The sequence below is a fragment of the Triticum aestivum genome, chromosome 3D (assembly GCF_018294505.1).
Source record: "Triticum aestivum cultivar Chinese Spring chromosome 3D, IWGSC CS RefSeq v2.1, whole genome shotgun sequence".
NCBI lineage: Eukaryota > Viridiplantae > Streptophyta > Magnoliopsida > Poales > Poaceae > Triticum > Triticum aestivum.
Window position 1 is genome coordinate 182,641,157 of NC_057802.1, and position 15,355 is coordinate 182,656,511.

General features: G+C 42.4%; 1 protein-coding gene across 1 annotated transcript; it reads right to left on the minus strand.

The window, feature by feature from the left end:
* Positions 1 to 1,506: 1,506 nt before the first annotated feature.
* Positions 1,507 to 2,560, minus strand: LOC123074461 (putative protein phosphatase 2C 23). The gene has a single exon (XM_044497308.1). It carries the CDS (start codon positions 2,540 to 2,542, stop codon positions 1,595 to 1,597), a length of 948 nt encoding a protein of 315 aa, XP_044353243.1. The 5' UTR covers positions 2,543 to 2,560; the 3' UTR covers positions 1,507 to 1,594.
* Between the last annotated feature and the right edge of the window lie 12,795 nt (positions 2,561 to 15,355).

Genomic DNA, 15,355 nt, shown 5'->3' on the forward strand with positions numbered 1-15,355 from the left:
AAAGAAAAGTCTTCTAGCGTCATTGCCTTAGTTTATTTCTTCCTTATGTTTGGCAAAGAAAAGTGGCATGCATTTTAAATCGTTGGAAGTAGGCTTTGATGTGTTGTGAGGACAATTAATGATGTGCCTTCATCTGCATGAAGAACGAAGAATTTTCATGATTTTGTATACCCTTCAGTTGCTTGTTGTAACCTTAAGAATTCACAAGCATTCATATGTAGGAGTGAGTAGAATTCATATGTAGCAGTGAGTCCCTATATGTACATTTATACATGAGAGGTGTTTGGGCATGAGTCAATTGGTTGTAGCAGCAGGTAGCAAGTCTTCTGCAAAGTTGACAAAAATATATTATTAGTTATTACTTGAACTCTTTTTTATTATTACTATTGATTTTCGCATTATCTGATTACTCCATCAATGAATCACCCTTTAATCATATCTTCATGTAAGGTTAAACTTCTATTTTTGTTTCCCTAAGAAAAAAATTCAATTTTTGTTGCTATAGTAGAAAATTGATGACACGGCTGAGTTGGCCAATGTTCAGGATTTCGAAAAAGCAAAATGATCTTAATCTGGAGCCATCACATGTCACCAACCATCTCAACATTATCTCGGGTTTCGAAATGCTCTGAATTGATTGTTTAGGGTATAATTGGTGATCCATTGCCACCACCTCCGTCACCAACCACGTCGACATTATCTTTGAATTCTGAATTGATGAATGAAGAAAAGTTTCATTGGATGATGATAAGCAACCGGAGGAACATAAACTTGTTAGCTTGATGTAACATATGACTATCTCCCACAAGGTAATTGTTTTATTTATAATAATGTGTACTTTTGTTTCTACCATCTTTAATGTTCTTTTATTATTGAATATTTATTAATATTTGTTTATGTGCATGGTTAATCCATATTACACATGGATTTATTCAATATATTCTTAAATTATTGAGAATGGGGAACAGGAAGAGATGAGTGTGTGTGGTTTTGGTCTCTCTGCGTGCATGTTTCTTTTGACATAGAGAAAGAGCCCATGTGATGTCTATGTAAAATTCTCCTCTTTGGGCCAAGTCCAAATAGTGAAAAAAAAAGAGAACGGTATATAATGTTGCAAACCAAACTATCAGCATTGTAAAAACCTGCTTGCATTCGAATCTTTGAAAAATCCACTTCACTGCACCGCTCCTCTTCCATCCGATGATAGTGAAGCTGAAGGATGCGCTACTCGAGGACATGAATGCGGCTTCATCAAAAGAAATGAAGTGCAAGCACTAAAAGTCCTGCCATCATAGGTGATGGTGGGGGACATGAAAAGTGGCAACCCTCTTGTCGGCCTTCGCCTTCGCTTCTGCTGTTGTTGCTAGCAGTCCGGCTGCTCCATGACTGCCTACTGGACATTATGTAGTATAATTTCATTAACTAGAGACCAGAAGGGTTTGAACACTATCATTATCAACGAGGGTCGGAAGGAGTATAAATGACGACACAGTGTGAAGATATGGATTTGTGATGAAACTTTAGCCATGTTTTATTGGCATAAGGGCATGTAATATTTTTTCTTCCGCTACAACGCACAGGCATGTTTGCTAGTTCAATACCAACGACCTCTGGCACGAGAAATCGGCCCGGAATTGGAACGCTGCAATGTACGCCGATTTCCACTGTCGACGGAATCGCTTTTTGCACCGAGAGATGGCCCAGATACGTTCTTAAGTTCGTATGCCCTTTTCTTCATCTTGACTTGATCCATCCAGATAGAATTTGAAGCTGCATCATCTTCAACCTTGTCGACGCCCACGCCCACGCCCTCCAGCTGAGTGGAGACGATGAAGGCGACGACGACGGTTATGTCATCTTGCTTCCCGCCGCACCGTTGACTCCCCGTGTGCTTCCGGTAGCCGACGCTGAACGGCGAGTCCTTGACCTTGCTCCACGACATCTCGTAGGCGATGCCGGCAATGATGTCCGCCATGTTCTTGGGTGAGAAGCCCAGCGCCGTGCCCATCCGCACGACGGGCTCGAGTTCCGCGTCGAACATGTTGTCGAACAGCCCGTCCGCGGCCACCACCACGATGTCGCCGTCCCTCACCGCGGTCTCGCCCACCTCCGCCTCGGTGACGCTGTCGGCGCCCTTGGCGGCGAGCTGGAGCGGGCAGTTGAAGCGGGCCAGCTGCGGCCGCGAGCGGTGCACGATCGCGCCGCCGCGGAGCACGGCGAAGCCGCTGTCACCCACGTTGGCCCACCTGAGGGTGTCCCCGACGAGCGAGAGAAGGACCGCCGTGGACGCCCCAGGCACGCCCGACGAGGCCGCGCCCTTGTAGGCCCGTTGCAGCAACGTGTAGGGGCAGATGGGCCTGGGCACCGTCTCCAGCGCGTCTTTGTAGGCGCTCGCCATGAGGCTCCGAGAGAAGGCGCCCGCGTCCACGCCTTTCGCGCTGTACGCGCTGACGCCGTCCGCCACGCCGATGACGCCAGGGTCGGCAACCCCGAAGTGCGCGTCGTGGTCGCTGTGCGGCACGTAGCACGACGCCCAGTCCATCTTCAGAGCCGTCGACGCGTCCTCGTCGCGGAAACAATCCTCCCGCGCAAGCGGTAGCTCGTCGAGTTCCGGGGAGTGAATTGCAAAAAACCACCACATTTGAAGTTAAAGCATCCAATTGCCATCACATTTCTAGCGCGTCCCAAAAATCCACCACTTTACTTGTAAATTTTCTCAATAAAAACAAATGACCAGTTTGCCGCAGTTAACCCGATTTTTGATAGGGCTGGCCCACCCGTCAGGTGCCACGTGGGCGAGGCCAGACGGCGAGTGGGTTGACGGCCGTTAAGGCTGTCGGTACAAAACAGAGCCCCCACTCCCCGCCGCTCCACTCCACTCGCTCACTCGCTCACTCTCTCACTCTCACTCCTCTGCTCTGTCCCCTGTTGCCGCCGCCGGAGTTTTTCGCCGCCGCCGGAGGCACGGTTCCCTCCCCGCCGTAGAAGATGCCGTCGTGGAAGGATGGAGAGGAGAGCAGCGACGAGGAGGAGCTGGTCGGCATGGATCTGGAGCAGCACTGGGTAAGATATCTGCTTTGCACCTAGGGTTAGGGTTAGTGTTCAAGTGTTCTTCGATTTGAGACCATGTTTGGAGCAGTTGCTATCTTTTCTGCGGTTCACTAGTGTGCTACAATGCAGGCGAACCCTGACACCACTATAGATCCATCCTTCTGTGGTAGAGCTGCAGATGCAAGCATCACATGTAGACTGCACTTGGCCCCATGCATGAAATATGTTGCATTTGAAGGAAAGGACACTGGGAGGAGGTTCTATGGATGTGCTGTTCCTCATGTCAGTGTTATCAAACTAGGGTTTGTGTTGGTGGTAGTTAGTTTGCAGATGTTTGGAATTGCTGTCAGTAAATTCAGTTAATGAAACATGATTTGGACTGTCTGCAGATGCAAGAATCAAATTATGTCAGTAAATTCAGTTAATGAAACATGATTTGTACTGTCTGTAGATGGATTGATTAATTTCTGTCAGTAAATGAAACATGTTTGCACATGCAAGCATCAATTTATGTCAGTAAATTAAGCAAATGAAACATGTTTTGGACTGTTCTAGAGCTGCAGATGCAAGCATCAATTTCTGTCAGTAAATTGAGGGGATTATCACAATTTGGACTGTGGTACTGAATGAACTAATGTAGTTTGTTGCAGTGACCAAACTTGTTTTTAACAATTCAGTTAATGGTAGTATTGCTCTTGTCATATAAGCTTAGCTTGAACTTCAAGTTTCCTGAATGTCTGTATCTTCAAGTTGCAGTGACCAAACATGTCAGTAAATTAAGTAAATGAAACTTGATGCAGGATGGTATTGACTGTGGAGTTGCTCAGTGGGTTGATGCCCCATGGCCTTCTATTCTGCAAAGATGTTTGGAGAAGATATGGGAGATGTTTCATGAGGAGAATCATGGCAGAATGATTGACCATGAGAAGTATAAGAAAGAGTTGGACAAGGTCAACAAGCAGTTGGATACACTTGGGGATCAGTACAGTCAGCTGGTTGAGGAAGTCACCAAGATGTTTGATTGGGCAGATCAGAACAACAGGGTCATGAGTGATGAAGAGTTCAAGCAGAAGCAGATGGATGTGGACAAGGACATGGAGAAGCTAGCTATCAGCAAGGAGAAGCAGAGTGCTGACTTTGGCAAGATGAAGGAGATGGAGAAGCTGGCTCAGGAGCTGAAGGAGATGAAGTGCATTCTTAGGTCTCAGGGGGGGATCATTAGGAACACAAGGAAGGAGAGGGATGAGATGAAGAAAGAGAGGGACAGGCTGGTAGAGGAGAAGAAGAAGCTGGAGTTTCTGGTGGGTGATCTTATGAAAGCTGGTCATGGCAACAAGGACAAGCTTGCCAAGATCAAGTCAATCCTTGATGAGTGAACAATGATGTTCATCACCTCAGTTATGTTAAGCTAATATGTGGCCTTGGAACAATATAGCTGGCCTTGGGGTTGTATATTTTGGGAATCCCCTAGTTATGTAATGACTGTAATGATTTTCTACAAAACTACCTCCAGTTAAATTATGTAATGTATGTAATGACTAGCTACAAAACTACCTCCAGTTAAGTTATGTAATGTATGTAATGACTAGCTGCAAAACTACCCCAGTTATGTAATTGTTTCTGGCCATGTTAACTGCCATGTTTCTGGCCATGTTAACTGCCATGTTTCTGGCATGTTTTTACTGCCATGTTTCTGGCCATGTTTTTACTGCCATGTTTTTCAACTTCTTACTGCCATGTTTTTCAACCAAAAGCACAAGGCCATAGTAACTGGCCATTTTACAACCAAAAGCATAAAGAAATAGTAGCTGCCATGCTGCCATGTTACATCCAATGTGGCCAAAATCTTTTAGAATAGAAAATCAAACAAGGCTTGGGCTCAAGGTGGCCAAAATCAAACAAGTAAATTGTTGATGACACAAACATGTTCTCAACCATAAAAGTTCTCATCCATAACAGTTCTCAAACTTAGCATGGTAACACAAACAAGTTCTCAAGCTAAATACTGATTACACATAGCAGTTCACACATAGCAGTTCTCAGGCATAGTTTATGATATTTAGAAATACTTAAGGCGGGCAGTTCAAAAGACAACAGCCAAATTGTGCACTAACTAGTTGCCACTGGCATAAAAGTAACCCCTCATCCTGGTGTTCTGGAACCTCTTCCTTTTAGACCCTACTGTTGCTCCCTCTGTTGTAGTTGCAGCCCTAGGTGCCATGTAGGGCCTTCCACCTCTCCTGCTGGCTGCATTGCTTGAACCTGAAGCTCTTGTGGCAGCCTGGGAAGTAGTAGAAGCATCAATGGTGATGCTTGCCCTTGTAGAAGCAGCAGTTGTTCTTCTTGGCCTTGTAGAAGCAGCAGGCTGGGCAGGACCAGTAGAAGCAGCAGTTGATTTTCTTCCCCTGGTAGATGTAGCAGGCTGGGAATGACCAGTAGCAGTTGTTCTTCTAACCCTAGTAGTTGCAGCAGGTGGTGCACTGGTTGCAGGCTGTGCAGTAGCAGTAGAACTTCCCCCAGCTCCATGGTAGTGAGTTCTGGTTGTCTAAGAAAGCACACATCATAGCCCAACAATTAGGATGAATCAAATGATTAAAACAATGAAAACTGGTGAGGCTAGTTGTTTGTGCCAGTTTCATGGTAATAAGTTGAAAACAATGACAACAGTGTGCATATTCCATACCTTGTGCTTGTCCTTTCTTGCCTGCAGATGAGGCTTCAGGGGCTGAGGGCAGTAGGTGTACCTATGTTTCTGCATCTTGCAGTTGCTACAGGTGATAGTTGCCATCCTTGATGTATCCTTCTTTGTTGGGACCTCAAATTGCCCCTTCCTCCTAGCTGTTTGCTTTCTGCCCTTCTTCTCTTTGAACACTGGTGGATCTATGTCAGCAGTTGGTGTCCTAGGCCAACAGTCAGGCCCTGGTACAGGGTAGATGATGTGCTTGTATGTTTCCTTATACAATGGTTTTTTGAAGAACTCATGCACATAGTCTTCTGGCTGCCCCTTCACTCTTGTAATGGCAGAAACTGCATGGTTACATGGCCAACCACATAGGTCCCACTTCTTGCAGTCACAGGTCCACTTATCAAGGTTCACACAGTAGGTAGACTCCCCACTAGTGACTTGCCAAATACCAGGACCTGCCATGTATGCAGTGCATTGCCTTGAGTACTTCTTTGACTCCTCCAACTTCTCCATATAAGTGGGTGTTATCTCCCACTTACTCTTCTCTGTCTTCTCTCTAACTGCTTGGTACTTAACCATCAACTTAGTTCTGAATCCATCTACACAGCTCCTTATTGGCTTGTTCCTCACATCTAGTATCATCTTGTTAAACACTTCACTAAGATTGTTAACTACTAGGTCTGTCTTGCATGTGTGATCCATAGCATGCCTTGCCCAAGTCTCTTTAGGGATATCACAAAGCCACTTCCAAGCATCTTCATCCTCCTTTCTCAGTTCATTCATTGCAACCTCAAAACCATTCTTGGTGTATGAATATGCAGCATTGTCCATATGCTTCTTCAACTCCTCACTCCTGAAGCCAGCTGACTGGAAATTTGCATAGATATGTCTAAGACAATATCTTTGAGGTGAGTGTGGGAACACAGCTTGAATTGCATTCAACAGCCCCTGTTTAAGTCATTATATAGATGGCAGCAAGTATTAATCATATAACTTCATAATGGCAGCAAGTATTAATCATATAACTTCATAATGGCAGCAAGTATAACAAATTATTATTTCTAGAAATTGCTCATTCAATTGTGAAATGAAAAATATACCTTCTGTCTATCAGAGATGATTGTGTATGTGCCCCACTTGTTCCCCTCTCCAATGCAAGCTCTTAATTGGCTAAGAAACCAAGTCCAACTTTCCTTGTCCTCCTTATCAACAATACCAATTGCAATAGGGAATATGTTGTTATTCCCATCCCTACCAGTGGCAGCAAGTATCTGTTGCCCAGTAGAAAGCTTGATAAAGCAACCATCTAAACCTGTATTAAAGCATTGGGTAGTGAAATGAGTGCATTATTAAGTACAAGATATGGGCAATGAATTGGAGTAATTTAGAATGCATATAATACCTATAAAGGGCCTACACCCATTCAAGAAACCTTCTTTTGAAGCATTCAGACAGTAGAACATGTAGTGGAACCTAGGATTTGGGCTAGGATGGAGCTCAAGCTCTCTGGTAGTCACAATGCATCTGCTCCCAGGGTTGGTATCAAGCACAGCTTGAAGATAATCCCTAAACCTTGTGTATTGTCCCTTCATGTCACCTTCCACCACTTCAATGGCCAATGACCTTGCCCTGTAGGCCTTGGTCTTTGGCACTTCCAGCCCATACTTAGTCTTTGTTCTTTTTAAAATTGCATCAACACCAGCCCTTGGATTATCTCTCAGTTGCTGCTCACATGTTCTGGCCATCCAGTCAACTGTCACTTTGGTTTTTTCTCCATGTGCACCACAAGTGTGCAACAACTTCATCTTCTTGATGCAGAATGTCTTCTCATGAGCAATTGTGGATGCAGTCATGAAAAAAGGACACCCATTGTCCCTTTCTTTGCAATGCACAATGATCCTATCCTTGCAGTTCCTATGGTACTGGAAATTTCTAAGGATTCTGATATGAAAATTCCTAAGTGCTCTTCTAAACTGATACACATCAGTGAAGCACATACTCAAGCAAAGTTGGTCATGAGCATCTGGCTTGGTCTCATCATACCAGATCCTAGTCCTGGCCCTCTTGGCTTGACTCTTCCTTCCACAGGGCAGTGGTAGACCTGACTCATCATCTGAATCACTAATGCCATAGTCCCCAGGGAAACAAGCAGAATCATCAGATGGAATGAAATCAGGAATTACCTCAATGTCAGCTTCATGGTGTGATCTTGTAGTGGGGCCTGCTTTGCCTACTTTCTTGAATGTTTGAGGAAGAGGTGTCTCAGGTTCTGTGTCTGAGTCCTCTGCCTCTGGACACATCTCTTCCACTTCTGTGTCTCCTTCAAAGTGATGCATAGGATCCTCTCTCTGTTTCCTTTTCTGCTTCAGCTTCTCAATGATTTCATCTTCCTCCTCATTACCTATGTCATGCTCTTCCTCCTCAATGATTTCATCTTCCTTCTCAATGATTTCATCTTCCTCCTCACAGCAGTCCTCACAGCAGTTCAAATCAACAAACACTTCATCATCAGAGGGGCCAACATCTTCCTGTAATTTCTCTTTGCCCTTTGCTTTCTTCAAATTCATGCTCTGTTGTGTGTTAATATATGCAGACTCTTCACCTGGCTCTACAACAGCAATAGGCACAGCATAGAGCTCTTCAACTGTGTCTTCAACAGCAATAGGGAACAATACTCCTGCCTCATCTATAGAAATAATGTTGGAATCCCCCACATTACTTATAGGCACTTGTTCCTCCACAATATTTGACCTGTTAAACTCTCCTGGATTAGGCTCATTAGCCTTAATTACAGTTATGTTGAGCACCTTCTGCTCAGCATAATAGTCTAGCATCTCTTCCACACTATCTTCACTGTCAATAACCTGCATTCCTGCTGCCCCCTTTCCTTCTTCTTTCATATAGAACATGTAGTCAGCTTCAGTATATCCCTCTTCAGTCTCTAGCAGTGCTAACATGTTAATATAAGTAATTTCTGACAGAGAAATGGTCCTCTCCAAGTTGTCTCTCCCTTGAAAATGGTACCTTATTTCCCATATCTCATCATCCAAACTACAGAAAATTGAGGAGAATTAGTGCTTCATTGATTCTGTTTTAATAATGTAACATGTTATTCAGACAAGATATTAGCACTATCTTCACTGTCAATAAGGACTAAACAAAGCATTCATGCATAAAACCATAAACCCAGAGCTATATTTCCTACTGAAACATGTTGTACAGAAAAGATATTAACTATATCAGCTACAACACTTGAGTAAACAAACAATAATCTTCAGTAAACAAAGCACTAAAATCAAACTGCCCTAAAATCTCCTAAAATCTAACAACCCTAAAATTTCCTAAAATCTAACAGCCCATTAACAACTGTACTGTAACATGATAGGTTTATACGCAATCTAACAACCCTAAAATTTCCAGTGAATCCAATGAAGAGAGGGGTGGAGGGGGAAGAAATCTTACCACACGCCGCCGAACCCTGAAGCCCGCTGATGGCCTTCTCCCACGCCTGAAGCCCTGATCTTGCGTGCTAGGGCCGCCGCCGCACGGCGCTCTATGTCCCACTCCGGCGGTGAGGGGGGCGAAGGGGATCGCTCCGGTGAAGGAGCCCGCTGCGTCGGCAAGCTACTGCCGCCGAACCAGTTGTCCACCTCCGAGAACCCATCACCATCGCCTCCAGTCCCTCCGCCGCCTGCTGACTCGCCGCCGCCGCCGCCGGTAGGTTTAGCCGCCGCCGCCATCGCAGGACAGAGAGAGAGACGGGGGAAAGAGGGGAGAATGGGCCAAGCAGTCAGAGCCGCGACCGCTTTGACCACGCGCGTGCCGTAACGGCCGTCAACCCACTCGCCGTCTGGCCTCGCCCACGTGGCACCTGGGTGGGCCAGCCCTGTCAGAAATCGGGTTAACTGCGGCAAACCGGTCATTTGTTTTTATTGAGAAAATTTACAAGTAAAGTGGTGGATTTTTGGGACGCGCTGGAAATGTGGTGGCATTTGAATGCTTCAACTTCGAATGTGGTGGTTTTTTGCAATTCACTCAGTTTCGGGCGGTGGCGGTCGTGATCGCCGTCCTCCGAAACAGGCGGCGGCAGCACGGAGGCGACGAAGGCGTCCATGTCTTGGTCATCGCGAGAAGACGAGGGAGATCTGTAGCCGAGGCGGAACGCGTAGCGGAGGGCGTCGAGGGCTCGTCTGTCGATCTCGCTCAGGGTTTGCTGGATCTCCTCTCTCCCCTCCATGACGTGCAGCAGCTCCATCTTTTTTTTTATTTGATTTGATGAGGGAAACATGAGGGGTAAGTTGTTGAGGGCCGCGTATAGTGCAACGTCGTGCGGCTATATAGACAGACGGAACAGAGCCCAGACTGCAAGTCCAAAAGGATTCGAGTTCTCGTTGGATACAAAATCGGATTTAACTCTACCCCAGAGAAAACTATGGTCTATTTGGAGACGAACAATCGAGTTTTTCTCTCTCTTTTCTTTTGTCTTTTTTTTTTGCAAAAAAGACGGACAAACAAGTTGAGACAGACAATACTAGTATCGTCTCCGATCCATATTACTTGTCGCTAAAATTGATGTATCTAGACGTACTTTAGTACTACATATATCTGACCGGAGAGAGTAGAAGTAAAGTTTTACTCGGTATATATAACATAGTGGCTGCATGCAGATGCCGGAGGTCTTTCTCCTTTTCAAAATATATAATGTAGACGGTATGTTATTTTAGGACGCGGTGGCAAATGTTTGTTGTGAGGGATAACATATGTGAACGGTTTTGCTTACAGTTTCTTCAGAGGTGCATGGCAGTTTTTTTAAAGAAGAAAAATTTACGGCAAAAAGAACAGAAGTTGCCATCTGCTACCACCACAAATATCATTAAAAAACATCTGTCCGCCATCTCTGTTATTTTATTTCTTTTGCGGGTAAAGAGCATTGCATTAGTCGAGTAATATCTCAAGCTTTCCTTTTCCTCCTGTCGGCGCTGTCGCCGGTCCATCCCCATCTCTGATGGCCTTTGGGCCATGAAGGTGCGGAGGATCTCGGCCCCCACCGACGGGAGGGACCCTGTTCTCGTTCTTGTTAGATTCAGTGTCTTGGTTGGGGCTATGTGGCGACGGCGATGTCCCTTAGTAGGAATAATGTCTTCCACGTTCTATCCCCGTCCCGATGATGTGTCTAGCGTCGTCGGAGGGCGTGTGGAGGTGTGTCTTCATTGGATCTTGCGGGATTCGGTGGGTGCTGGTCTTCGGTAGATCTATTTGGATTCGGTCTTTGTTCGTCTTGGTTTGGGAGTTTACATGTTTGATGCTATCGTTCTAAGACTTTATTCATCGGCGATGGTTGTTGCTCCGGTGCGTTGGGCCTTAGCACGACGACTTCCCGGTTGTCTACTACAACAAAGTTTGCCCGGTTCCAGTGACGGAGGGGCGATGACGGCGGCGCGCATTCGGCTCGCTCCAGTGCTTGTAGTCGTTGCTAGGTGGTCCACGGACATGTTTGTAATTTTTATTACCTTTGGTGTTTTTTGTACTACTATAATTGAAGATGAATAGATTGAAAGTTTCTTTAAAAAAAAAGACCAGCGTAATACCGGTGCATTGCCACGTGGAATTAATAATATTTGATAAACAAACTACAAACACTCCAAATAACAACTTAATTTTTCTTTATTTTAATGTATATGTACAACATGGCAACCTAGAATCGGACATAGTTATCAACCACATGTTGCTTTAGTGAAGTCACTAAAAAGGTGAAAAATAAATAATGCAAAACAACAATAATTTTGAAAGAGAACATTTCTTTCACAGTCGGTTTGTCACAAATTACAATCAGAAATTTCAAATCACTCATTGTTAGATCCTTGTTCGACATCGACAAGCACTAATAATTCATTCCTTGTTATTTTCGTCCGGATGAGAGCTAGTCAAGCTTATCCATCTGCTTCGCACGCGGCGCGGCATTCTACCATATACCAAAACATATACTTCATTACAGAGGGGTTCCAGCGCAGCAACATCCCACCAGGAAATAAATGTGATATGCTAGAGGCTCTTGAAGACTCGGCTTCTTTGTTGGAGAATCTTTGGTCAGTTCAACACTCTCTCGTAACATATCACAAACATCAGTCTTCTGCATAAGTAATGCCAACAAAAGAATGTAATAGTGCACACCAAAGAAATATACGAGATTCAACATGTGCTTATCAGGATGACAGGATGGCACCATAGTGTTCACAAATTTAACTCATTATTATTCAATTTGGAAACATACTTAAAAGATAAATTAATCTATATCAATTCCAAGTTAAGTTTTGCTAAAGCACATCTGGATGTGTCGTAAGTATTACACATCTAAGACCTATGTCAATGATTTTATGCGGAGATTCATGTAGATATTTTTTCTTTTTATGTTTGATTGAGTCACTTAAATATGCCGTAGATAGACCTGGTGTAGTGGTTCAATAGACATGAAAGTGTTGTTAGCTGGCGGCTACTGGGTGCTATAGTTGAACCCGGTAGTTTTCGGTTCAAATGTTGTGTGCATTTTTATTTTACTAGCAAACATGTTCGTGCGTTGCAACAGGGGAAAAAATCACCCCCTTATACACACACTGGACGATATCAGCAAATCCCTTGAAATCTCCACAAAACAAACAACATGATAAGTGGTGTTGCGTAAAAACGTAATGGTTGAATATCATATCTACTCAGGTTAAATGGGGTAGAAAACATATGTAATAGGACTTTCCAAAATACCCCATACAGAGAAGGTATTAATTAAGGTTGCACCATAAATTTAATTCTAGAAATAATTAACATGCAAGATAATATCATATTTGAAATCTACACATTTTTTCCGCGGGATTTTCATATATAACATGTTAGATTTGGAGTTAGGGTTTGAAAAATATGAATATTTTTAAAAGCATTTGAATTTGCACCAAAAAAGAAGTGAAAAAGAAAAAGGGGTGTGGCTGGGTTCGAACCCAGGTAGTCAAGTGAGGCGTTAGCTACTGGGCTAGCTGTGTGGATGTGAAATATTAGGGAGTACATTGTATATAACCCAAAGGAAACGGTCTATCCAGTGAAAATCGTTTTTCCACTTACGGGTGGCATAGTGGGTAATTATTGACAATTTTAAGGGAAATTTCCATGATGTACCGTTAAAAGCAATAGCCCCTTATTATTAGGTATATATAGACTAGCAAGATGTTTGTGTGTTGCCACGGAACCATTGGTTTAGAGGTGGTGAAATAAAGTTAGTGTCCTTTATAACCATTGTGTGATTTACGATTAGAAAAGATAGCAAAAATACAATGAGAGACATGCAGTGTTAGATAATTTTACATGACCATAGTAGATTGGAAAGAAAATTAAGCCAAGATCGATTTTGAGTTGAACTCATACTTTTGTCTTGTTATTTGTGTATTTTTCAAAAAAAAAGTGGGCCTCACATGAAAGTAGCGTATTTGTTTATTTATAATATCATACGTGAGTAAAGTACATTTGTTTATATGCCTCTTGGAAGGTTGCTTCATATATGGGGATGCGTGTATTTGTTTATTTGAAAAAGATGTTGCACCCATATGTGAACTCACCACCAACTCCAATCTTTATAAGAAGAAAAAGAAAAGACATTGCTATATTGTTCTCATGCTGAGAGGGTGTTTGGTTGGGCTTTTACTCGATTTTTCACTTTGATTTATACTCCCTCCGTTGCCAAATATAAGCCCTTTTGAGATTTTAATATGAACTACATACAGAGCAAAATGAGTGGATCTAGACTCTAAAATATGTCTATATAGTCTGTAGTGAAATCTCTACTTATATCAGAAACGGAGGGTATATAATATGGCTTTATCCAAAAGCACCTAAGTAGATGTTTTTTTTCTTTTGGCTTATAACCGAAGTGAAAAGCTAGTAAAAGCCCAACCAAATACCCTCTAATAAATGGACTAACACACATGTGCTGCCTAATCAATCCCAGTCTACCTCAAGGCCCAAAAAACAGACTTTACTCATCTAGGCCTCCTCAGCAAGTCACATCCAAAGGCAGGCCTGACACATTTTCGCTCTCACCCAATGAGACGGTGCAAGGAGTTCTTTGTAAGTGTGAACTTGTGCACAAACCCACAACTATCATGAACAAGATTTCATGTGCAGTCACTTTAGTAAAGTTTGTAAAATACATAAAACGGGTATCATAACTTGTCCGAGCGTTCAAATACGGTGTCTCTGGCTGTGTATCTGAGCGTATGCATTGCCAACCTAGCATGCCAACGTGGCATTGGCCCACATATCAATGACTGTGAGAGGAGAAACAGCTATATCAGCGCCCCTCGATGGTTGTTTTATATAAAACTCCATGTACTTCAACTAAATTTCTCAAAACATCCCTATATTTAAATATGCTAAACTGCACTGATCCCACCTGGGCGCACAGGTGCACACTTATGGTAGCCACTAGGCCAATGACGGCTTTGTGGAATACAGAGATAAATTCCTATTTATAATAAAGACACCGGCCAAAATAATAAAACAAAATTTAAAAGAAAAGTTGGCTCAACTCTGCAAGTATTCGTCTTATTTATGAGCAAGACGTATATATATCGCTTCTCTGAATAAGGATACTGGACGAAATAAATTCCTATTTGTGAGCTAGACGTCTATTTATCACGTTGCTATTTACCTCTTCAAGCATTTGCCTTATTTTTATTCTAATATATGGCGCTCTTATGGGCCCGCAGAAGGTTTCTTTTTATTTATTTTCCAATTTCATGTTTTTTTTATATTGTCTTTCCTGTTTGAAAAAGGAAATGTAAGAAAATATTACAGCTGTCATCAACTTAAAGGAAGTGTTAGTGCATTTGAAATAAAAATCTATTCAACATATTTTTAAAAAATTCTCATGTGTATTAAGAAATTATAGATGTGTTTTTGAAAAATGTTCGTCATGCATTCCAAAAATTGAAAAAATCTATCTAAAAAATTTCAACAGGTATTAAAAAAATTAATGTGTAAAATTATTCTTACATTTCTACAAACACGTTTGACACGTTTTAACATATTTATAGAATTTATTGTTTTTACACAATGATTTTTAATACACATTGAACAGTTTCAAAAAAAAATGTACACAATATTTTATAGTACACGTTGAACTGATTAAATACACATAAGTTCTATAAAAAGTTCATGTTTACCTCTTCAAACTAAACAATAATAAAAATAGAATAAAGATTTAAATAGACAAATCACATATTGGTAACTATTGTAGTTTTATATGGGAAAATTGTATATATCATAAAAACTAATCAGTAATTTAAAACCCATCTACTGCCAACAAATACCTCCTTTATTTTCTCTTTTGTTGTGTAATTGTTCTATTGTAATTAATTGAATCGGTTCAATTCTTGCCCTCATATTGAAATGAATCGAGATTGATAAGGAGTTAGTTAATGATGTTTGAGCATGTACTTTTTTTGAGTGTCTATTTATTTTTGATTGGTATCAATGGATTGATCACAAGCCGAAACATGGTTAGAGCTCTAATATGTCTTGAATTCTCATAACATTTTCTGATCTATTTGATAATCGCTAATTAAAAGGAGATATTTT